The sequence below is a fragment of the Hypomesus transpacificus genome, chromosome 13, assembly GCF_021917145.1.
Source record: "Hypomesus transpacificus isolate Combined female chromosome 13, fHypTra1, whole genome shotgun sequence".
NCBI lineage: Eukaryota > Metazoa > Chordata > Actinopteri > Osmeriformes > Osmeridae > Hypomesus > Hypomesus transpacificus.
In genome coordinates, this window is record NC_061072.1 from 818156 (window position 1) to 844197 (window position 26042).

At 40.9% G+C, this 26042-nt stretch overlaps 1 protein-coding gene across 6 annotated transcripts; it reads left to right on the top strand.

Moving 5' to 3' along the window:
* The first annotated feature begins 420 nt into the window (after nucleotides 1-420).
* LOC124475613 (paired box protein Pax-2a-like) lies at nucleotides 421-26042 on the top strand. 6 transcript variants are annotated; one of them, XM_047032370.1, is made up of 13 exons: nucleotides 421-463; nucleotides 1669-1834; nucleotides 2530-2727; nucleotides 6587-6666; nucleotides 6816-6935; nucleotides 7474-7502; nucleotides 9944-9965; nucleotides 13215-13390; nucleotides 15632-15737; nucleotides 18857-18862; nucleotides 22145-22246; nucleotides 23853-23939; nucleotides 24120-26042. In XM_047032370.1, exons 1-13 carry the CDS (start codon nucleotides 421-423, stop codon nucleotides 24194-24196), a joined length of 1212 nt encoding a protein of 403 aa, XP_046888326.1. In that variant the 3' UTR covers nucleotides 24197-26042. The 6 variants fall into 6 exon arrangements, with proteins under 6 accessions (XP_046888326.1, XP_046888325.1, XP_046888322.1 ...); XM_047032369.1 differs by lacking the exons at nucleotides 7474-7502; nucleotides 9944-9965 and having other exon boundaries at nucleotides 1657-1834; XM_047032366.1 differs by lacking the exons at nucleotides 7474-7502; nucleotides 9944-9965 and having other exon boundaries at nucleotides 1657-1834; nucleotides 24139-26042.

Consider the following 26042-nt stretch of genomic DNA (forward strand, 5'->3'; position numbering starts at 1 on the left):
TGTGTCCATGTCGCTCCTGTCATTTCAATGCGTATCTAAACGTTCCCGCAACCGGCAAATCAAGGCCGCCTGGATTGAGGAAATATTACAAACTGCACAGGAGCATTTCTAGGCATTGTTTATTCGTCGTCATATTTTGAGAATACATCTTATCACTTGAGATTTCGAAAGTACTGATACAGGCTACACTTTACATTACTGAGACAAGCTTCGGTCATGCTCTACACCTGCCAAACCTTTATTTTCGGTACGGACTGCTAAACGAAGGCAACTTTTAAAAGAAGTTCTCAAACGTTGAGCAAGAAGGGCTAACCAAGTCCTTTCATCGAATAGACTTATTGCATTTCTTCACATTTTTATCTTTTTAACGAAGGCGAGACGGCGACTTCAGTTGATTATCTGTCTTTTCTTTGCTATCCAATGGATATTCACTGCAAAGCAGACCCCTTTTCGGCCATGCACCGTAAGTAACCTATTGAGATTTCGAATATATTGTTCGCATCAGACAAATGTAACTATTTGGATTAATGTGTGCGTATAACAGTTGTATGATTGCCTAGCATGATTCACTGTCGTTCATTTAAAATACACACAGTTGAAGCTTATTCGACCCTCCGCAAATATTCTGAATCTCAACGTTTATTTTGTATAAAGTTGAATTAGCAGACACACATGTTCAAAATACTTCTTTAATATAACACACGTTTTATACGATAAAGGCCGACGCACAACTTTGATCTAAATTGCATCATATACAAGGACAAATCCCTGGTAATTAGGGTCTACAATTAGCTGAATTGTGGTCAGTGTAAACTTATCGAAGGAACATGAGTTTGAAACAGGCGTTATTTGATCCTTCAACGTGAGTGACAGGTGCATACCAGTATTACGGACGCAGTATTATTGTAGCAATTCAATGATGGGCCAAATAACAGATTTAAAATCTTTGCATATTTGAAAAAGTAAGAGACAACTGTTTATGCTAGGCCTATTCGCATTATATGTTATTTTGCATTTAAATTATTCATACTTAATTTACTAAATAATATGTAACATGAGTAATCAAAGCTGTTTTAATTATTTACAATTACTGTGCAAAAAAGACTAACTTTATAGCCAACCTAAGCAAGGGGCTTGCGTAAAACATAACCAAGCCAACCTCTCGGATTTAAACGAGCGGGAGTTACAAAAATAAAACATATAAAAGCGTAGGCCTATAGACTTCTAAAGTCGAAGCAAAGTTGTAATATTCTGAAATATTTATACATTTGTATATCATTTATTAAAACGTAAATGCGCGTAAGTAGTAGGCTACTCCAGATGACAAAAATAAAACAGAATCGGCCCACTAATATACAAACATTTCAGGTCATATTTTGAGACACAAATATTTATTATTTTACCAAATAAAGTTGGTTATGTTGTAGGCTAAATGACCTTATCAAGTACAACTTACCACAAAAATAGGTAGGCTACTGACTATTTTAAAGTTTAAAGCTACAGAGCTATAAATTATAAATGATCTAACCTAAACAGCCTCCGTTTCATAACATGACAATCTAAAAATAGGCAAGCTGCATGCGTTGCAGCCCTAAATGATGATATTGAATGTCCTACACCGTTATGTAATGTTATGGTTTTCTGTCTGTGCTGTTGTCTCCCATATAGGGCACGGAGGTGTGAACCAGCTAGGCGGGGTGTTTGTGAATGGCAGACCCCTACCTGACGTAGTGAGGCAAAGAATCGTAGAGCTTGCACATCAAGGAGTGAGGCCCTGTGACATCTCTAGGCAACTACGGGTCAGTCATGGCTGCGTCAGCAAAATTCTGGGCAGGTAAGGGCAAAGCAAATGTTCGAGAAACAACATTTTACCATGTTCGTTCCAATTCGTGTTGATACAATTGACCTAAAGCAAAACGTGACCACATTAAGACAGGATGTGTTATCAATTGGCATGTTAAGAGCCATTAGTCGCAGGTCATCGCAAAAAGAAAATTGGGTATATAATTAAAAGTTCCATGAACTGAATACATTCAGGAATTAAAAGGCATAGCCTGTATTAAATTACGCCTGAATTGTTTTGGATTCGTGTCAGCAAAACATTTGAATGTTCTTAAAATATTTTTTCAGCTATCAAAAGGATTTTAAAAGGTAGCTATTTGTTTTATGCACTTGGAATGTTTGTCAAAAGTAGTGCCATACCAACACTTGTAGCATGTCATTTGAAAATAGCCTAGTTGCATGTTTCCCTTTTGGCACATAAGATAAAATTGGAAACCATTTAGTTTGTCCATGCGACGAGATAATATTCGAAAAGGCGACATATGGTCTTCACATGTTATGTTGCAGAAGTGGGTAAGGCACACGTTTAAAACAGGGTGTCTGGCAGCCTACATGGGCAATAAAATAATGTTTTTTGGGGGGAAGAACCCTTTCAAAAGGCGCACAGATCGTTTTGGGGGCCTGAAATATTCTCCACAAGACTTCACTGGTGTTTTTTGATCAAAACGTTTCTTCTTATTGTTACAGATACTACGAGACCGGCAGTATAAAACCAGGAGTTATTGGGGGATCCAAACCAAAAGTCGCAACTCCAAAGGTTGTGGATAAAATAGCGGACTACAAGAGGCAGAACCCCACCATGTTCGCTTGGGAGATTAGAGACAGACTTTTAGCAGAGGGTGTTTGCGACAATGACAGTGTTCCAAGTGTTTCATCAATTAACAGGTATGTAGCGTTTTCTTGGATTGGAAAGCATTGTGGAAACACGCTCTGTAAGCGATATGTCCCACATTAATGAACTACAAATTTAGATTAGTTTAACCGTATAACACCAAGTATATGCGCAAGAGCATTATACTTAAGTATATGATAGTAGGCTATGTAAATAGGTAGGCTACATTTCACATGAAATTGACTTATTTAATCAAACCCTTTGGAAATGCATGGCAATTCGTGTCTGCCCATTAACGCCAAGATCGAAATACATTTAACTGAATTTAATATTGTAGCTTAGCCATAGTTTAAATGTCACACATTACGGCTCCTAAAAAAGCCGAATTCTTAATTAGAGGTCTGAGAAAACAAATAGAATTAATATAGCATAACAATGTTCTCACATGGCCTATTGTCTATTACCTGCAGTATTGGAGCAGTATAAAGTGTTTGACCAACTTTTTGTCGGTAAAGGGTGGTCTCAGAGGTGCAATTCAATCTTTTAGTCCGAACTCCCTCAACAATCAGCAGTACATCTAGCACTGAGTGAATCTGTCTAGATGAAAACCGATCAATATTCGGTGACCGGTTCCCTTGGCACTGGGGGGTAGCCTATTTTCAATAGCACATCTGAGTGTTTGAGACAGCATTTAACAAACGGAATTGCACACTGAAAATGCCTTTTTCGTAAAAATAAAAAATAAAAAGAATATAACTATAGCCTACAGTAAAAACAATTATGAAGAGATATGCTGTGTGCTTTTACAGAACCAAATAATGTATACAAATGATTTTAGATTATGTTTTGTGTTGTTGATCAGCATTACTTAAAATTATACATTTTAATAAATTGATAACTCATTTTAATTTTTATTTGGGGTTGCATTGTGCCCTACTTAGCCAATTCAGTTAATATTCAATAGGCTACATGGAATGCATGGGCATAAGAACACAATCATTATTTGTCAATTTATCTATCATGAATTATGGTAGAGTATAATTGTATAAGAATTCTTAAATGCTCTAACCTTTTCTTTGTGGTCCACCTGTCATTTACATCCTAGTCTTGTTAAATAGTTAGCATCAGCATTGGCATGAAAGGATTAACGCCATGGTGACTTGTGATACAGACCTTGACATGAGATTTGCAGTAATAGTGTAAATAGCTCTACTAAGAATACTTGAGTATTCTGATTATGAGCATAGCAGTGAGGGAGGGAGAGAAAGAGCCCCGTCCACCCCCCAGCCTGTCTCCCTGGCCCCCCTGCCAGAGATCCCCGGTGATGAACTTTGGTTAAGAGGCACTGTTCCATAGAGCCAGCATCAGCATTACATTTTAATGAGCTGATGGGAGAGCATGGACAGCTTCACACAAGACATCTTTTAAATAGAGAAAGGTTGAAGCAAAATTCATTTCATGGTTCGTGGTTGCTTAAAAAGGCCCATTTAAGCAGGCTTAGACACATGTATGTGATAAATTCAGAATGTACATTAATATCATTAAAAGACCCCTTTAAAGTTTTTCAATTCTAATTAAATTCAAGCGAGGTATTTTGGACTGGATACCCTATGTGTCTTTGTTTATGTAGGAAATTAAATAGTGAACACAAAGAAGTGTAATTCTATTACCCAAAGATGAGAACTACTTCAAATTTCTTTCATTGAATAAAATAGAATATTTCCCTTTATGAAGTAACCTTTTAGCGGATGAATTGTAGGATTTAAAATCTTAACCACCTTATTATTGCCTCACTGGAACAGAATTGCAAACACACAAATTTGCACGCATGCGCAAACGTACTGTTAGGCTGACTTTGACTCATTGTTAGTTACTCAAATAGTATACTTTCACTGATCTGTTGACATTGCCATTGCATTTAAATTGGGTGTAAGACTTGAAGGAAATCCCAAATAAAATCTTAGTTTTAGCTATGCACACACGGGATTTGTATTCTATATATCTTTTTTTCACCTCAAATGCACATGCCAGTTGTAGTTTTGTTATACAATGCTCTTTAAAGTGTGCATTTGGACTCAGTTCAAAATATAGAAATCAAGCCCAAAAGCGGGCAGGCATTGACTTACAAGTTGCAACTGTAGAATGGGGCTCTTGTCTATGAACAGGAGAACACATGTGTCTCTGCTCCAACACACAGCTCAGACAAAGGGGAGGACCGCTGCTGCTACAGTAGGCAGTGAGACTCTGACCCAGGGCCTGTTGACAAAAGAGGATGTTCTAGCTTTAAACACTTCTCCCCCTGCATGCATTATTGAATGTTACAGAGATGCCATTGTACACTATGCTTGGGCCACCGCAAGGAATTACCAACAAGAAATGGTAGCCACAAGTAGACATAAAAAAGGTCCTCAATGGCGCTCAATAATATTGATTCAGAAGTAAAGCAATTTTAATATTTCTTCTGGGAGATTTTCAGCAACATCCAAGTCATTAATTCATTTCTACCAAATTGCTTTTCCAATATTGAGAACATGGATCCAAAATAAAGTATTGGAATTTATGTTGAACACACAAGCAATAGGGACAACTGTTATGAAGAAAGGGGTAAAAAGGGAATCAAACATCAATATGTTGTCTATGAAAGGTATTTTATTCAGGCTGCTTGGTTCTAAAAAGAGCTTGAGAGCCGTGGACGTTTTCCTATTCACCTTGTTACCATTTACCATATTTTTGTCAATTAACCCAGGTTATCTTTGTACTGTACTGCATCCTGTGATATCTCAGCTCTTTTTTGTAGCACAAACCTCTTAATGTCTGAAAAATGACATGAAAAAAATTATTCCACATCATCATTCCACGTCAGTGCTGTGTTGTGAAATAAAGCAGAGTCCCAAGGGAGGTGTGCACTACAGCATAGTCCTTAGTCAACCTTAAATGCTGTGTTCTAAAATAGGTCCTGTGCCAAACATGATGAATAGTTTTAAAGTTTACAAATTATTGTGACAGCTCCCTTTTTCCCCAAATGCCACTCAGATTAAAGGAATCTAATGCTGGCGTAAGCTTGTGCAAGGCAATAAGGAACTATTGCTTTCCTGTCACATATAATTTATAGCTTTCTATTTGCATCTGTTTGCCTGTGTGACTAATCCCCAACTTTTTCTCCCCAAGCCCCAATCAATACAACCTCATCCACATTGGCACTTGGGGCTGCTGGCTCTACAGAGATGTTTGATCTGAGAAGCAAAGGGCCTGTACTCTCAGATACCCCTATAAACCCCATCCAGTGTGGGAGAGAGGGAGAGAGGGAGAGAGGGAGGGAGGGAGGGAGGGAGGGAGGGAAGGAAGGAAGGAGGGAGGGAGGGAGGGAGGGAGGGAGGGAGGGAGGGAGGGAGGGAGGGAGGGAGGGAGGGAGGGAGGGAGGGAGGGAAGGAAGGAGGGAGGGAGCTGATTAGTGTGGGCCAGGTAGAGTCAGTGAAGCTGATCATTGAGGTGAATTGATGTGATTTCATGCTTTGTTTGCAAGATCACTTGGACCAAAAGTGCAATGAAGACTTTTCTCTGTATCTTACCTTAAAGGTAGCGTAGGTTTATTATTAAACCTTTGCCAGTATTTTCATCAGCAACCGTACTTGGCTAGATCCTCACAAGATCTCTTACTCACACGTAAAAGCCCAAAATGGATTCTACATTCTCTTCATCATGTATCTGATTATCAGTGCCAGTACAGGGCAAGTTCACTGTAATAACACAAACAATGACCCAGCCCCCTGTTGTGGCCCCCTCATTTGTACAGTCTGAATAATTATAAACATGGTATTTTGCCTGTTAATGCCTGCAAAATGGAATCAAAGCTTTCATGGAAGAAGGTCAGTCAAATCCAGAGTCTCACATCTGCCATTCTTCATTGTGCAGGATCATCAGAACTAAAGTCCAGCAGCCCTTCCATCCATCTCCAGATGGAACATCTCTGTCGACACCAGGCCACACCATAGGTAAGGTGTCAGCTCCTTGCATTGCCTCAGTCTTAGCTATTATTCCCACTGCGCCTCATCTGAAAACATTCGTAGTACTCTAAATTGTTACCTGGAATAATGTGCATCGTCTCAAAGGTGAATGTGAGTCCACTGTTTCTCTCTTTCAGTACCAAGTACAGCATCCCCGCCTGTAACCAGCGCTTCCAACGATCCTGTTGGGTCATACTCCATCAACGGCATTCTGGGTATTCCCAGATCGAATGGTGAAAAGAGGAAACGAGATGAAGGTAAGAAAAAGGAATTGAAAAAATGTCAAATGTTGTGTTGTATTTACACACCAACAAAAGCAGGATAAAGTGATCTGATTCCATAAAACCTTCCATAAAGCCCAGGTAGGTTGATCATTTTAGCCACAAATGCTAAATTTGACATTGTTACACTAGTGTGTCAATGAGGAGAGGAGCTTTTTTGATTTGAAGACATGACCTCCGCAGTTGTCTCCTGCAATTAATCTTTGTTGAAGTGATTAAGGGGCCTTAGATAATTACATGTCAAGATGATGTAGCCAACCACCCAGGTCAGTCAAGGAAGCACTACCACCATCCAAGATGTTTCGACAGAAATCCTAATGCACTGCCTCTGAAAGGCTAGGTTAGTAGATAGTGGAGGCCCGGGGCTATAAAGATTATTGGTTCTGTAAGCAATAGGCTTTCTAATGTCACTGCATAAGCATCTGGTGAAAATGGCTAAGCAGAAACATTCTCCAGCCCAGCTGTGTAAAGAGGAATGTACTATACGAGCCGGTCGGGCCTCGGAAAAGGGCAGTTATGTCAAACTGGGCTGGGAATGAGAGCGTTATATTTGCAGTACTTAGGGAAGAAGCTAATCAGCACACGATAAAGGTTTGCATAGAGTAGCATTTTCTTTGTTCTGGTATTTGTGGGAAGCACAGGGTTTCTGCGATGTTGAGTGGAGTCGATGTTTTATGTGTGTGCAGGGAGGGAGGATGACTAATGATGTGTCAAAGGTAGATTTCCTGGCGAAGATATAAAAACCAGCATGACGTGGACATGGCAAATTACATAATCAAGTCCTTGCCTGTAAGAGATGCAATCGCTAAGGCATAATGCAAACGTCTGACATTTTCAAGAGTTCATTTTCAGACATTCTAGAGCCCCTCTCATATTAGCCAAGGTGTAATGTCTAGTCACTGAATGATAGAACATGCACATTTCTATGCAGATTGCTACTGAAGGGCAAAAAGGTATTAGAGGGCATGGAGAAGAATACGGTCCAAGCGAGCTAGTCTGTTTTTGGAGGTCCGCTAGGTGACAGCCCATGTTTCTAGTGCTATCCAGTCTCAAATGATCCTCCTGATGTGCTGCCATTTCTGTGATTTAAGTGCCCAGCCAGCATTACGATGAAGGAGCAGGGAGCAGGCTGTGTGTGTGTGTGTGCGTGTGTGTGTGGTAGTGTGGTGGGGAAGGGGATGGCTGTGGTTCTTATATACTCCCTCCCCAGACCCAGTCAGATAGTACCCACCTGGAACCACAGACTATGGGATACTCGATCTCTCTAAAAGATAGAGCCCAGGGCCTCAGTCTCATACACCTCATCAAAACAGGGCTTCAAAAACAATGCTTTGCCACAAGCCACCGTTTGTGAACCAAGAGTAATGCATGTGTGACGTTATACTGTGGAGGACATTGTGAGATGTTCTCATTTCCTAAATGTATGAACTAAATCCAAATGTATGCAACCTTACAATTAATTACCGCAATCACCATTACAGTAGTAGAGTTTTTTTCCTTTACCTTTCATTATTGAGTTGTTTGACCCTAAGTCAAAGCTCTGAGGTAATTAAATGTATTTTTGTGGAGGTAGTTTGTGAGGCGAAAAAGAAATGAAATGAATAATATCCTCATAGCCCTGCAGCTTTAGAATGCCCGAACCCTATTTAACTTGGTAAGTCTTATTATGATTACAGCACAGGGAGTCATTATTGCGGGTTGAACACATGAGCAAAAAAAGAACACAAAGAAACTTAAGCACAGGTTCAACTGAACTGTGTGCAACACAGCAGTAAAATGGATTGACTGGTGTAGTCTACTGTTGTGTATTTGTTTTAGGCCTCTCTGTGGCCCACAGCCAAGAGGGAAAATAGCAGCTAAGTTCCAAGTCTGCAGTGCCCTTAAAAAAAAATTAAAAAAAGATCCCCATTACAAGAAGGATGTTCAGATAATGTACTGTGACACACGTTATGTACACCGGGTCTTGGGAAAGAGGAGCTTCAGGGACGCAGGTGTCATAAGAACCATTAATCTCCCATTGTCATGTGTTATTGCAAATTAAAAGTAGCATGTTACACTTGGCAGCCATTGTTGCCAGTGGAGTGGGGAGAGAGACCTCTCGAGATTGTGTCTTCGGTGACCATGGCTGTCCGCACTCTTAACAAAGTGACATATATGAGAATTTGCCATTCCGCAGAGAAAAGCTATTACCCCACAAATTAACAGCCAAGTTCCCCCAGTCTCGCTTGTACCCTCCACCCCCACCCGTTTCTACTCTCTCAGTCAAGACAGAAAAGACAAAGAAAATAGCGCCTAATATTCCTGTCTAATATTAGAGAAAATAAGCTAAAGGAAATGTTTTACAGATATGTGAAATACCTTTTAACCTATCAGAATGCTCAGTAACTATGTACTGGTGTACAATATTGCCAAATAAAAAAGGAAGGAATTATTAGGACTGGGGACATACTGTATATTTGTACTTTGGGTCTAGAAAAGGTTATATGGGATGTTGCAATGACACACTAAAACATCCTCTTCTTTTAAATGGTTTATAGATGATAATACAGTCTACAGTCTAATACTGGGCTTTATGGAGAAATAATGACTTGCAAAGATATGTTGTAGATCATTGAGATATGTTATGGCCAGCGGAGAGAATGATAAGTTATGTAGGGTGCACTCTTTTATTTCAAGTCATTTCAACCAGCCATTCAACATCACCCACAATTTGCACAATGAGAATTGTAGAGGATTCTTAATTTCATCTGTGCTAAATACTTCATGCTTTGTCTGAGGTTTCTGCTAGAGTAATGTGAGAAACACCAAAGGAGAAATTTGATGATAAGGGATTGTCATAGATTTCAAAGGGAAACAATAATAGCCAGTGGCACCGGGGATGAATGTGATTCTGTGCTTCAGTAACTGGTGAATTAATTATTTCTAAATGCTGAAGCGTCATGAGCAGTGTGCTGAAAGCACAGATGAGAGATGGATCGGAGCAGGATGGGGGTACACTACATTTCTGTGTTTTGGCATCTGTTTGGGAAGAGGGGGAGCTCACTGAGGAACTCATGTCACAACATCCTGTAGTCAGGAAGGCTTGTAGTACGGAACTGCAGTGCCAAATGAAATTAATAAAGTGCTTAAATAATCCCAGGAAAATCACAGCAAATGTTGCCTTGACAATGTTGCTGTCTTTCCCCCTACAATTTCTCTGCGAGCTGACTTAATTCAAATTCTTTATTGTCATTATTCTTTGTTGCACTGTTGCAGTAGATGTGGGAATCAATTTAGACCAAACAAAGCACATTTACAGTCTAAACACAACATTTGATCAGGTTTTCATTATCAAAACATTCAACTGAGCTCTACCAATTTAATTCAAATGAGTGGTAATTTGATTTAATCACGGCTAAAATTCAATCAAGCCTTAAATGATGCAGATTACCGCAACATATAGAATCATTGTGTCCAGGGAGTCGTGAACATACAGTAACAGACATGCTGTTCCAACAAGGAGCAGATTCTTCAAAAGTAAGCTATTCAGCAAATGGCTTACTTTGACCTCAAGGTGCCAGTTCACCTCCTTGCGCCTCATGCCAGTGCTCCACATGTTACATTCCGATACATCTAACAAAGATATTACACTAGCCACCGCTTCTCAATGACAAACTTAAATTTTCCAGTTATTCATTTGTAACTTTATTCATGTCGTTGCCTGCTGCTGTGTGTTCCCAGACATAGCCAGCACACTCCTCATTTGAACTTTTGTATTGTTTTCACTCAGATGTGTTCGGCTGGTAGTCAGAGGCTCTGCGTTGGCTTGACCCCCTGCTAGGGGTCGTGACCTCGGGGTGCCAAACCCGCAGAGAGGAGCCCATTTTTTTGAGCTGGTTATCTGATCTAATGAAGTCGCCTCCCTCGTTATGGGAGTGTTAATACAGAACGATGTCAAGATGAATACAATCAAGTCTGTCACTGATCAATAAGACAGCTTCACAGGGGAATGTAAAGAGAAAAACACAAACAAAGCAAACGGAGGCAGGCAAAACGTGAAACGGTGGAGTTGAAATGTGTGCAAAAACGTGCAGGTCTAGGTCTTAGGGTAAGACAGCAGGCTGTCTTTGTGTATTGGAAGACATGTGACGACAAGTTTTGCTCAGACACCTTAATGATGCTCCGAGCAGATTCATGTACCTTGAAGAGATGAACAATAATGTTGTGGGTACGTTAACCTTCTGCATGTCATGAAACCAGTCTTCTCCACCGCCCCCCCCCACCCCCCATCACCACCACCCAAAGCTGCATGTTCAGCTGATTGGTTAGGCCGTCATTACAGCTGTGTCATATGTACGCGAAGTGCAAATGTGCTGCAAATAATCATGAGGCATCTAAATGGGTCTGTCACCTTCATGTTGAGTGGGAGAGAACGCGTGTAGGTTGACCTGGGATGGTTTGTCTTGTGTGTGGGAAGTGTGTTCCATCATGTTGAATGACAAATGTGGAGGTATTGATCATGTTTGCTACCCCGGCAGGCTGACGGAAAGTAATTAATGACTCTATTTGCTTGGGTACAAAGGGAACAATTGAGTTTGATAAAGTGACAAGCAGCAGAGAGGACCCCTGTTAGACTGTCCAGACAACTTACCTGCTCAAAATATGTGGTCAGGGCTTTATACTTTCACTTTATGGAGCAATTGTAAACTGTATTTATTTTCCCAGGTTATTTTGTCCTGCTACTGACCATTTTTTAAGAAAATAGATCTTAAGGTTTAAGATTATCTTAAAAACAGGCTGTACATCTGTGTTTGTAGTCCTTTAGGATATTGTTACTGAGGACTACTATGAATGCATCCACTTACTCACTATTGCCCACATGAATATCCTGTCGCCATGCACACACACATACATGCATGCACACACACACACACACACTCACCAAGTGTCTTATAAAGCCCTTGATATGTTTTGTTCTTCTGGGAGTGAGGTTCATCCTCTGGCCTCAGTCGTTGGAAAAAAAGGTCAAGCTGTAAGAATGGAATGGCAATAACCCTCTGAAATGGTAGTATCACTGAGACATGATTGATCAATTGAATTCCGTGGCAGAGAAAAATGTGGGATTAAGTAGAGTATTATACGCACAATGAGTTGAGGCATGATGTTCATTTCAAGTTCATTTCAGCCCTTGCCACCAGACCAGGCAATCAATAGGGGCCTTGCATATCATATATCACCGCCATCCCGTGGAGGAGAGAACATAACCTGCAGCCAATTTAGAATGACAGATTCGTGAGAGAGCAAGAGGCTTTTCTGAGATCTGTCCAAGGCTCGGGGGGTGGGGTACGAGGAGGGCTCCTGCCGACATGGCCGCCTGGAGGAAGGGTGGGTGTAGGGATGTAGTGGCTGGTAGTGCGGGTGGGTGGGGTGGGGGGTTAGGGGAGGGAGATTGGGGGGGTGGCAGGGCCAGGCGGGCCTGAGGGTCTGTGGAGGGTTTAGAGCGTCGCGCACAAGTGACAAAGGAAGAAGGAAACGCATCCCTCTCCCAACAGCAAGGGCGATCAGGTCAGGAGTCAGGAGAGAACGCCTCTGTTTGGAGAACCCTTCCCCAGGGAGAGATGATTGGACTAGACTGTACAATTTTTTGACTCGGCCCCCTGTATCCACCTCCATTACCAAGTGAAGCACCGCTCCGAGAACTAAAGCAGTATTAAATTGTGAAGGGAAAATGGTGTATTAAAATATCGCAGCTCTTGATTTCCATGAATGCAGTAAGAGGAGAGGGAGGGGTGAAGGGGTGGAGGATGGGTGGAAGTGGTAAAAAAAAAGGGAAATCCACTGCCTGGAATGAAAAGCCCCTTTAATAGCGTCCACTTTCATTACAATACAAGGTCTGCGCCACAACAAGAATATACAGTATTTTCACTGAAGGTAATCCATCAATTACAGCAGGGCTTTCACATCATGATGGCGGTAATACTGCGGGGGGGTCATAGTTTCCTGGACTGAGGCAGGCCCTACCTGTAATGCACTGTAGTCAGTACCATTTAATCGCCACAGCCATTAAAACCCTTTTGGAAATCAGTCCATACTGAACCAGTACTGTGTTTCCATCCAGCAGTCCTTCTCGCCCTCTTCCTCTTTCTCCTCCTCCTCCTCCTCCAGTCCCTGCGGTCATGATCTAATGACCACAAGCCATGGAGTAAATATATTTAGCTTCAAGTGAAAGCCAGCTTCCAGGGGCAGACTCTCGATTGTTGCTCTTTCTTCTTGTAGATGGTTCAGATGGTTCAGGCCCAAACAGTGATTCTCAGGGTAGTGTGGACAGTTTACGGAAACACCTGAGGGCCGATGCCTTCACTCAGCAGCAGCTGGAAGCTCTGGACCGGGTATTTGAGCGTCCTTCATACCCCGACGTCTTCCCCACATCGGAGCACATCAAACCAGAACAGGTTAGTAAAGCTGGTTGGGAAACCAACCTAGCAACCACTTTTCCTCTGATATTTTGTGGTGATGTTATCATGTATTCTTATTTTTTAATCATTTGTACATTATTTAAAACAATGTATTCATTTGCATAAACAACTGATTTAGTATTTACTTTAAATACGATAGTCCAAATGTAGGCACGTTTCTAAAAACAAGCCTGAAAATGTACAAAACAGGTGCTAAATTGTAGGATAGTGAACAAAAATTCCACTGTAATACAGAGAAGCATGTAAAATGGTGTAGGGATCACAAAGCAAACTCCCACACAGTATTGATTTTGTGATGAAAAACACATTCTTTGGTTCCCCTATAATTGAGAATAACAGAAAGGCAACATGAAACGAATCAATAACCAGATCCTTTTTCTAGTTACCAGTACTTCTTTAATTCTATCAGGCCTTGATGTGTTATGACTGAAACTGTAAATAAAAAAGCAGCATTTATCATTATATTTACCATTTGAATGGTTTGCTAACTTGAATTGGCTAATTAAGAGAAAGAAGCATTTGTTCCATTTAACAATCCAGGACTTTCGCTGCTCCTTCTTTTCGATGTTAAAACCACAAGCTCCTCCATCTATCCATCATCATTTGCTAAATTGAGAGGCATGCTGAAGCAACAGCACCCCCACCAAAGCGACAACAAGAAACTGCATACATATATTTATATTTACTACTTCTTAAACTCTTGGCTTATTACAATGTATAACCTTTATTTACTTTCATTAGACTATAAAAAACCCAGAGACTATTAATTTCACATGAAACTTGAAAGTTGGACCCATAAAGCAAAAGCAATTGCCTAATTGAGTTCATTTTAATTTCTCTCCAATCCGAGTGAATTACGCAGGTGATAAATCAGTGGGACAGCCCTCACCTCCAGAAGAAGGCCTAATTTGCAGCTAATTACAAAACTGATTTCTACTGGAAGATCAATACCAAAACGAATTGGAAATGACTTGCAATCACAAAGAGCGTCAAAGAGAGTATTAAAAAGAAGAGGGAAAAGGGTTAGGCAGAAAAAAGAGAGACCGGTTAAAGAAGGGAAAAAAAGGGTGGCCAGCAACAGTCTAGAAAAATCAGTTTTAATTTAATGCAATATTAATCAGAGCATTTTCTCTTTCATGGATCTCCCTCTCTCTGCCCCTTCTTCACTCTGGAAAATGTGTCCCTATTAGCCAATGTCTGGGTTCTGTAGAGGGGCATTAAAAACCCATTCTGGAGATGCAAAACTCAATGGATTTACCCCGCCCACACTTCTGCTAGCCATTTGGTCATCCTTTTCAAATCTATCTTTTTAGGGGGGTTTTCTCTCCCCCTCTATCCTTTATCTGCATGATAAAACGTCTGTTGGGCGTCTGAAGCCTTCAAGAATAGAGGACAACATCCGCAATTGTGCCAGTGAACAGTTGTAGCAGACAATTAGAGTTTATCTGTGATAGAGGCAGACAAGAGCGGGGTCACAGGCATTCCCTGTGGGACCTGAGCCCACTGAGCCACTCAGACACACACTGGGATCTGGACAAACATTGTCAACACAGACACTCCAGAAGTCTGATCTCATAAAAAATAGAAAAAAAACTGCTAACATCTGTTAGGATGGTCTGAAACACTTTACAAATTAAAAACATATTTAAAAATGTGTTGTTTCAGGAGCCAAACTAAAATATAAAGTGAGATGCTATCCCATGTTAGACACCAAAGCTTTGTTTTTGCACAGCATGAAAATGAAAAAAATCTATGATGCTATACTCCCTGGTGTACAAAGAGTACCAGTTAAGCATATATTTGTATTTGCCAATAAGAAGTAGCAATTACATTTTAGGGTGTTTTTTATTCAAAATGTTAGCAAAAAAAAAAAGGTAAATGGTATCCCACTCGCAAGGCCACCTGGTGTGTCTGTAACAAAGCAGATCTGCTTTCTCCCTTGGCTGGTCAGGGCCAGGACTGCAGTCAAGCACAAAGGACCAGCTGACGCCTTGGCTTTTCAACTCATCTCAAAATCCCACTTCCTCTCAGACAATACCAAAAAACATTCATGATATGCTTGAACTGCCACCTGAAATAGCGGGGACACACACACATCGACACACACATATGCAGATCTCAGATGCAGGCATATGTAGGAAGATTCATGGAGGGAGGATATTTCATTTACGTGTTATCTGCCTGTGTAATAATTAAACTGATTTCCCTTCTCCCCAGGCTAATGAGTATTCCCTCCCTGCCCTGAACCCTGGCCTGGATGAAGTAAAGCCCTCCAGTACCAACCCAGACCTGGGCCCCAGCGTTTCACAAAGCTACCCTGTAGGTAAGATCAAGTGCCATACAGCCCGCCCATCATGCTACCCAGCCACAACTTCAGCTGAGGGGATTACTGTTTGGGAAAACTGTAATAGACGGCGTGGAGGGAGAGAAAACATCCAAATATGTTGTGTAATCACATGGCATATTCTAATACTGAGCCTAAAAATAAAACAATTACTCAACCCAAAAAAAAAAGTAAGTGTGCAGATTATTTTTTCTTTGAAATTCCATTTGACTCTGAGCTGAAAAGGTGGTCCAACGTGATAGAAGCTGTAGCAGCCGTCATTCATCTCATTTTGCTGAGTAAGCGGGGAGTGTTGGGGGGGGGGGGGGCAGTTCTGTCACTGTTTGACAAGGACCTCTGATGTCAGCACATCAGAAATATGATTGTGTACTACCGAGCTAAACTGGCAAGGTCCTACAAGTCACCAGGAGGGAGGAGGGGGGTCCTGGTGATTGAGAGTTTTGTAAGATGTGCCTTCTGTTTGGTACTTTCAAGACCCATGAGTAATTTGCCTTTGTGAATATTCCATAGCATGTACACCACTGTGATCATTTTCTCTCCCCTACTTTCTCTCTCTCTCTCTCTCTCTCTCTCTCTCTTAGTTTCTCCTTTTCTCTCTCTCTCTTACTTTCTCCTTTTCTCTCTCTCTCTTAGTTTCTCCTTTTCTCTCTCTCTCTCATCTCTTCTCTTTTGCTCTCCTCCTTTCCCTGTCAGTTAATGACTGCCTCGCTAATTGAAATATTGTTTAATTGTTGCCACTGTTATTACCAAGAAGAAGTTTAAGTTTACTGAAAGTTTACGATTACTGTCAGACCCCAAGATTAATATACAGAGCTTTTATTTAAATTCATACAATTATGCTGCAGTCATCAAAGGCAATGAGTTCTGTGTAGAGGGGAGGACAGAGTGATTGAAAACTGCAGTGGCCCCCCTTGCAAATGATAGCCGGGCAGCCTTATGAGAAAAGAAAGGGCCCTTTTCCCATTAATACGGGGAGGTAGATTTTCCCTGTAAGTCAGGCCTCGTGAGAAGAAAGGTGTGTGCTTGTCCTTTGTGCCCCCGTGGTGGTATGAAAGCATGCCCGGTTAGGCTGGGTCACTGTAGGCAGGTGGCTTTGTTTTCACCTGGAGGCTTTAGAGGCTGGAAGTCTCCACTGAGGGGCCCAGAGAAGGTGTGCCTCCTTGCTCTTTGGAGGTGGAAGGACAAACAGGAGAAAGAACGTTGGGTTAAACACAATGATGTGTTAAAAAAAATATATATTTACAGTGTTGAGTTTCAGTTATGTCCAAATTACAAATTTACCTTACCCTCTTGCATCGTATAAATTATATACCTATAATTTTTGATCAGAGGGATAGCATCGAGACTAAACTACCAGGATTTGGCTTTTACTTATTACTTGGTTGATGGTTGGCTTGGTTTTCCATTAGTGTCTATGAGTTGTGTTCAGGTGTGTGGTTTCACAAATGGCTGAGCATTATATCCTACTTGATGGCGCTGAACTCAGCCCCCAAAAATTCAAGCCATGCAAAAAGTACCAGATCATCTTTAGCATTTAGGCCCACATCCAATTTCAAATTAATTGTGTCTTTACTGGGGAAAGAACTGGAGATTACGTTTATCGTTAAAATGTTTTCCAACACCAATTAAAATGCCCGCAGTTATTGATCTTGTTGATGTTGTGTCTTGAAATTTGCATAATCTATTAAAAATGAATGATTCATGAGCTGTCGGTTTCCAGCAGAGATCAGGATTCTCAGTGAACTGAAAGGCTTGAGAGATATACATCTTTTGTGTCCTCTGCTTATCCTATTAGGGTTCAAAAGTACCTGCAAAGCAGGCTCAAATGAGAAAGGGATTTAAGGGCATTGTGCACATCATCGGAATTCAGAGGCAAGAAACCACTTCCATTAAAAACATTATTTTTCTCCCTTTCCCTCATATTAATGGTGCATTACCTGCTAAATAGTCCCTATTACCCCCATATAAGAAACACTATAGGGTTTCATGAATATGTGGATGGGACAAATGTATATTGTGTGGTAATTTCTATTGTTGATATGGGAAGTTATTTCTTTGATGAATTTCCTTTTAGAAATACATTTCAAGTGGCCCTTAATCTTCTTCATAAAGACTGCTTAAAATTCATAAAAAGTGAGTGTTGGGTGAAATTATGAATAGTGGAAAATGGAGCAGTGAACATTTGTGTGTTTTTTTTATAAATGGGAGAGATTGTCATTATGATGAAACTCTATTGTCCAGCAATTTCTATAGTACTTTCATATCCTGTACTTCCTAAAAGCAATCTGTATAGCATTGTATTGATGGGGTTCTCTGATTCCTCTGAGTGTGGAGTCAATTCCCTTGAGTTTTCAAGAGGAGTTTTGAGCATTGCTTTGGAGTGAGCACACACGGAAGTCTTTTCACAAACATTTCCTGCTAAGCCTGTTAATGTGAGTCTCTAAGGGCTTTAAGCCCCTGAGTCAAATACAACCCTCCTCCCTGAATCTTAACAGGTGCTTGAGAGGCCTCACTTGAGAAAACCTTATAGGTCTCTAACCCCACTTAGAAACAAAAGTAAGATTAACTACAAAAATCATTCAGATTTTTTAAACAAAGACGTAGGACAAGGGTTAACTTTGGGCAGAAGTATAGAGAAAGACTTGTGCTGCCCAATGAGCAGCAAGCAACAGTCATCCAGTCGTCTTCGGTTCCTGATGCATGGCCTGATGATAAACTGCTGGCCTGTCTTCCTCCTGTGGGTCCCAGGGCCCGGGCCCTGGAATTAATGCTTATTTCGTTTTCACAAAAGCAAACTAACCTTTGAGCACACATTTGATAATGAATGACTTTCACCAAGCGTTGGGGGAATTAAAGCAATTTGGCTCTCCAAACATTCTTTACTTAGTTGTAATTAATTAGGGTACAGAGATTTTTGGCTGGTGATAAATTGCTTCATTCTGCATATAGAAAATAGAGGTCAAAGATTTTGGTTGTTGTTGTAGCAAACATGAAGGTGTCCCTGTCATGGTAAATTTAATACTCTTGCTACCAAAAGAGTCATTCGCAAATGACTTTCCTGCTGTGCCAGATAAAAAGAAGGTCAACTGTGTTTCCAGTCAGTGGTTTGAGGAAACTGAGTTAAATACAAAATTGTTCATTATTGTGAAAAGAACTACATGGCCTAGTTCCTCCTCACGTTGTTGCGGGTGGTAAAGATGCTTGTGGGGTAACTGTATTTCAGTGATGTAATTAGGATTTGACAGGTTCGGTTTATAGGGCTGTGTTTTGGACCATCTGCAATATCACACTGTTAGTTTCTATGTTCAGTGATCGTGAACGCAGCTCATGCAGTACATTGGTCAAGTGCTCTAAGTGGATATGTTTATGTAAAGGACCTCTATAAACATTTTTTATTCAGATGATAATTGTGCAAATACAAAGCTCTAAATGTGAAAAGATAGTCCTCTGGTAGTTGGTTTGAAGTCTATGGTAGTGTTGGATGTTTATTTTAAGATTAGTGTAGCTTAATTATAGCCTAATAATAATACATCATGGCTTACCAAAATGGCTTAAACAAACACTAGGGATTTCAAATTTCTAGTTCACATTTTTAATCTGATGAAAAGTTCAAAGTATGCTCCACTCCTCAAAGGCCTCATTTCCCAAATGAAGACAGAATTCAACAGGCTCTTGTCATGAATACAAACCACCCAAATTAATCTTTGAATATGATTTGTTCGCAGAGTGAAGGGAAAAAGAGGGCAGGAGAAAAAATAGTTTTTATTTGCTGGCGTTCAATCTAAGAGGCCTGTCAGTGAATGTAGCTGTTACACAGAAGCCCATATTTAATGAGGAATCTCTACACACATCTTCTGTTGTAAAACAACAATGGCTAGGAGACAGCTAATGAGGCTATCATGCAGTACTCAGAGCTCCCCCAGCCGGCCCCTCTCTGAAAGAAGGACTTTCAATGAAGCAACAGTCACAGAACACCCACTGGTCTCCAGCTTTAACATTGCAGAAACACAAAATATATAGGCCGATGGATGACTGGAATTGGAGTAAAGGAATTGTAATAATGCGAGTTTGCTGCATCATTATTACACTACGTTGCTGGGATTTCCAAAGTAAGGGAAATGAGAAACACATTTTTAAATATGTCTATTTACATTGTTTTATTTACCTTGTATCAACATGCTATCAGATAAACCATTATCGTTCACCTTTTTGTGATGGCAAGTGAATTGTGTCCTTGAGTGTGCGGTCTCAGACCTGCTTCATTCCCAGTTCTGTTTATTTAAAGAGACTAAACAAGCTTGTGAGGTGTGACCAAAAGCATCAGTCCGTAAGGTGGCAGGAAAGCCACCTTACGGACTTAGCTATTGTGCCCTTCTTAGTCCCAAATACAATGGGTTCTTCTTTTGTCTGTGCTGTTGTCCTTGCATACTGCCCATTTGCCCCTTACCACATACATACATACACACAAATACACACACACACACACACAGCCCCTTCTCCCTGTAGGACCCCCACCCAGTCCCACTGCTCCCTTTGACTTATGTGCACTGGCTTGTCGCTGACTAATTCCTATTACAGATGACTGGTTTAGCATGACCTCACTATTCTTTCCTCGAGGCATTACCACAAGAACAATTTCCTAGCTCTAGGAAAAAAGTTGATCATTGCCCAGGTGTTTGTATTGTAGGAAAAGGAGCATTGAATTGTAAAGTTACAAACGTAGCCCAGCTCCTGTGTTCATTCATCATGTTATACTTGTTGACAAATCCAAATTCATCATTACTGCCATGAGTCATATTTTTTCTCTTCTTTCCTGTGCCTTGGAATGTGCATGTACTGTATGTGTGTGTGTGTGTGTGCGTGTGTCTGCGCACATACAGTACATGCTCATGTCATTCTCTCATCTTATGCCCTGTATGTATCTCTCCTCCATTCGGCAGAAGCCCTCATCCATCCATCCTCAGCCTGCGTAAAGCCAGAGCCATATGAGGCCTCCAAGGCTCCTTTCACCCCCTCCTCCTCCTCCTCCTCCTCCCTGGCAGGCCTGGGCCTGGTGGACTTCCAGCCCTGCCACCCTGCCCTCTCACTAGAGGCCCCAGCCCATTCATACAGTGGCCACCATGGCCCCCTCTACGGCCAGTATGCAAGCCAGCCTATTCTAGCAGGTACATAACCCAGAGGTGGCATGCTTACTTTTAATTTGATCTTTTTGTTTTCTTTTGTAAACAGTACAGGCAAGTCCCTGTCATGCAGCGGGAAAAATCAACATGAAATTTTACGTTACATGCCAAGCTTTTCAGGCAGTTAACATAAACACAAACACCGAAAACGTTGCTTTTTATCATTTATTTCCTCAAACAATAATAGTCAATCACAGCACCTGTGTTATGTCTATCCCAGTGCTGTAGCTAGCCTATTTCCCATGCGATCTGCCGTTAACTGGAAATAACTGGAAATAACTGAAAACGCTGCATTCTGCTCCAGCCTCCATGATGCTGGGCTCTGTGGTATCATGGGGTATTATGGCCAATGGCTCGCTCATTAATGCTCAATTGGGAGCTGACTCGTTCTTTGAGTCACAGCGGCTCTTGCTGCTGACAATAATGTAGCAGGGGGCCCGCTTCCACCCAGCCTTGGCCAGACCGGGGGCTACGTGCGGCAGCTAAAAAGGCCGGGTGGCAAGGGGAGGACACCCAGCCGTCACTCCCAATTACAGAGCTGAATACGGAGCGCCTCCGCTTGGCCCCGAGTGACGCTCTGTAGAGAGGCCAGCGTGGATGGGCTTTATAGCTTCCCTAGGCCCTAAACCGGAGGAGGGAGGGAAGAAGAGAGGAGAGGGACAGCTTCTGGACTGAAGATCAGCAAAGCGTGCTATGTTTAGACAAGTCTGAATGCCCGTAATGAAGACACTTCTCCACGTACTTTGATTCCCTTTCTCCCTTGTGGCCATTTGTCTTTTTTTCTTACTTTCCATTTAGGGTCTTGGGGGTGGCAGAGTGACACTCTCTGGTGTTGACGGTATAGAACTTGGGAGTCATTAGACGAGGACTCTGTTCACTGGTTTTGTGATACCATGGACAGATCAAGAAGCCGCTGCACACTTATCAGAATAATAGCTGTGATTGTCTGTCGAGTCTTTACCGCTCAGTAGGAGATGTTTGTTCAAATCAAAAGAGAAAGATGAGGTGTGAATTTACCCTACACAGGCTTTGGTGCAAGGCAGACTTGTTTACTGGAAAGCGTCTACATTTTCAAGGGGGTGTACATTGTACCAGAGTCCATTTTACAATACACTACTGTGTACATTGCATTTACAAAAATGTTGACTGTATTTTGACTGTATTGTTCATATTTATATTAATGCAACATTTCCTTTCTCTCTCCAGGTCGGGATATGGCCAACACAACCCTACCTGGGTATCCCCCTCATGTCCCTCCGACAGGCCAGGGCAGTTACCCCACCTCAACACTTGCTGGAATGGTTCCTGGTGAGTGATAAGCCTGTCTTCCTTCATATCCATATATCTACACTACCGTAGGGTATTTATTCAACTCCTTCGCGTTTTGTCAAACCAAATGGGTTGTGAGGTACATTGAGGCAGCTGATCAAATTCACAAGATCTATGTGTAAAGTCAGGAGATGGTTGCATTCAAAACAGGTTAGGACATCGATCTGTGTTGACACCACCCAAAAAGCTACATCACCACAGAGTTTGCTTGGACCAGAAGTGTCAGTTCGACAAGTATCAGAAACAGGTGTACTCTCCATTGACATTACTTGTCAGCTCGATGTCTTCCCTGTTTGGGGCGTTTCCTTCCAGCCGTCAGTGAACAGCGCCAGCCCTCGCTGGTCTCTCCGGCCCAGCCCTCAAGTGCCCCACCCCACCCTCCCACCCCCCTTTCTACTTAACCTGCAGTTCAGGTTCACAGCAAACAGTTAGGGGTCAGAAGACAGAGGCATTGGAGAACAGTAAATATTTAAATCAGTATCTCTCAGAGGGGGCAAAGAGAGTGTTTCACTACCATCCACCAAGATGTTTTGATGCTGTGCTCATGCTCTTGTCCACATACACAAGCATACACACCAAAACAGCCCAGCCACCTGCCACTATTTTTTTCAAGCTGATCGACCCATGTGGAAAGGACTTCCAATCGAGTGCACAGCTGTGTTAGCAAATCATTCGATGATTACAAGAACCTACAACCCAAAACTTAGAACCTTGGGGCTCACCGGGTAGAAACACTCAGGCTGAGATCTTATTGGCCGAGGCACTGACCCAGCATCCCGGGTTCAATCCCATCTCAGACATGTCTTTTTGGGTATGTCTTTCCCTCTGTTTCCCCAACATTTCATGTCTACTTGTCCCAGTCCAATAAAGTTGAAAAAAGGCAAAAATATATATATATTTATAAAAATGTATTTCTCCATTCATGATTTTGCCCATGATTTTACCAGAAAGCTGTCATTTTTCTCTGCATGTTTCAAATTGAGCTACATCATCTCAAAGAAACAGCATTACAGTTTTTTCATACACGTTCTCTTTATGTTGGGAAGCTATACACTGGTTGTGGTTTTAGGGATATGGCGCAAATTCTTGACAGATAATTTGTATTTGAACTTTGCAGGGTTTTTAAATGTGGTTTGAAACCAGGTTTGGTTCCTTGTTCATTTTTTCAACAATCACAAAGACTAAGATGGGGGAATGGAGGGGTCTGCTTTATCCTGGTTAAGTGGACTCCTCCATTTAACTGACCCACAGCCACAAAGATTTACTGACAGGCCCCCCAAACACTGTAAAACCCGAAAGCCATTCTTCACCAGCTTCATATAAAATCGAGTCTTTATTGTCTCATAAAAGAAAGAAACGTGTTGGACCAACAGCGTTACTCACTGACATGGTCTAAGTTGCATCCTGAGCAATGAAACTCTGTGGAGCAAAAACCGTTGACCTGAGGGTTAGTATTTTGGTGTTCCGTTCAAGAAGGGCAGGAAAAAGATGAGCCAATTCCATAAAATGGGACATGGAAGGCTGTTATGTGGTTTTTACATAGTAGCATGACATTACTTTTGCTAATTATGGTTCTCAATTTCAGGGAGTGAATTTTCGGGGAACCCCTACAGTCATCCACAGTACACAACCTACAACGAAGCCTGGCGCTTCAGCAATCCAGCATTACTAAGTGGGTATAGTACGAGATAGTAATTTGCAGAACACTTCATGCAACATTTTCAACATGTAAAAATCATATGTAAATATATTGTTTAGGTTTAATTGTTTCTTAGAATATGTATATAACTGTAAACATGTAATGGTGTGCGTATGGGTGTTTGAAATGGTGCGTTCTTCTATTATCTTCCAGGTTCCCCTTACTATTATAGTGCCGCATCCAGAGGGTCCGCCCCCCCCACTGCTGCCACAGCCTATGACCGCCACTAGTTACCATGGAAACCAAATAAACCTACAGGACCATGGCTTCAGCCTCCATGTTGCCCCAGTGTGAAGGGCATGTTCTACGGGAACGAGGGCAGCTCTACAACATGTCACACACACTCTACACAACAAACAACTCATCATTGGAAGATTCCTTACTGTGGAGCTGCAGTCAAACTCCTATTCTTCAATCTGAAAGACTGTACATTATCAGAGAAGCTGAATGACACAATATATACATTATACAGAGGTAACAAAAAAAAGACCAGGATTTATTCTTTTTTTACTCTCCCTTTAGTGGTTGTCCCTCTCTTTTTCTTCTTTATGGACCAATACATTCCTTTTCTTGACTGATCTTGACGAGGACGCTGTCCTAAGATTACAGTGGCAGCCCTTCTTCTACATCTCTCCTATTGTATTCCAGGGGTGGTGCATGAGATCCATGCAGAGGACATGTGGGCTGCAGCCAGGTTATTTGTTCCCATTCATACTGTCATTTGTAACCAACCAAACTTGCAGCATGAATAAATCAATTGCTTTTTTTATGATGCCATGAGAAGATTATTAGGGCAAGTTCTCTGTGATACACAATCAGATGTAAAAAAGAAAAATAAGTGACAATACATAAAAATAACACCTGAATTGAAAATAGAGGAACAAAGAAATGTCATGGTCTTCTATTTACACGGTTTTAAAAAGTAGAAAATCAATTCCTAAAGATTTTTATTTTGTTTCTATTATTGATACATTGTGCTGAACTACTGACAGTTTGGATTTAGTTGTAATATTTCTTATTTGTCAGAATACTGGAGGTGATCAAACAATTAAATTATTTTGCACTATGTTGGTGGTTTTTAACACTGGAACTGTATATGCAGACTATGACGATGCCTTTATGTATTGTTTTACAGTGTATTGTATGGTATTGGTATGAAGAGCCATTTGGTGAAGAATAACTAAACCATTACTTAATGACTGTATAATATTTTGGTTGTGAAAGGCACTTATTTATGATTTCTAAAATGCTGTCGCTTCATCATTTCCTTAATTTCACTGAGTTCTCTCAAGATGCTTTTGGAACAACTTAGCTTTCTATTTCACCAAACCCTGGGAGTTTTATTTTGTTACTGTTTTAACATACACTATCCACACATATTGAACACATTTATTTAACATTTTAAGTTGACATAAGTCTTTGGCATTTAAGATATATCACCTTTTGCAATCAACCACTCTATGAACAAAAACATAACAAGTTATGTAATTTATCAAAAATATTGTTCTTCCACAAAATTCTTATATTGCCATCATATCTTAAGTCTGAAAGGACAGGTCAAAGATTTCAGTGAAAAACAGGGCAAAAAAATGAGTAAATGATTGCCTTAAACGTGTGTTTTCCTCAGATTTCAACTTTCTTGCATGTTTCTGCTTAGACATCATGTCACTTACCCAGTTAGTCAGTCTGAAATTACATTAACTCTAACCTAAAACAATGGGTACCATCATCAGACATACCATACCTGTCAAGTGAATGTACTTTTTATCGCGTTTGCCAAAGACTTAGTTCTTGTTAATGTTTATTTACAGCCTGCATATGCATTCTGAGAGCAGTATTATAGGAAAACACATTGTCCATTAGGAAAGTATATGTATAAATTCTATGCAGTGCAGATGGTCATCATTATGCATATTTAGCTGTAAACCTAAAGGTAGGTGGAATTTATTTAATGTTATGTTATTTACAAATTGTTTATTTGTAGAAAGATTTTGTGTGACTTGAAGACACTTCTTCTCTGTAAATATGGTATTATCACGTTCATATGCTGGCCTCACTTGTACATTTCAATAATAA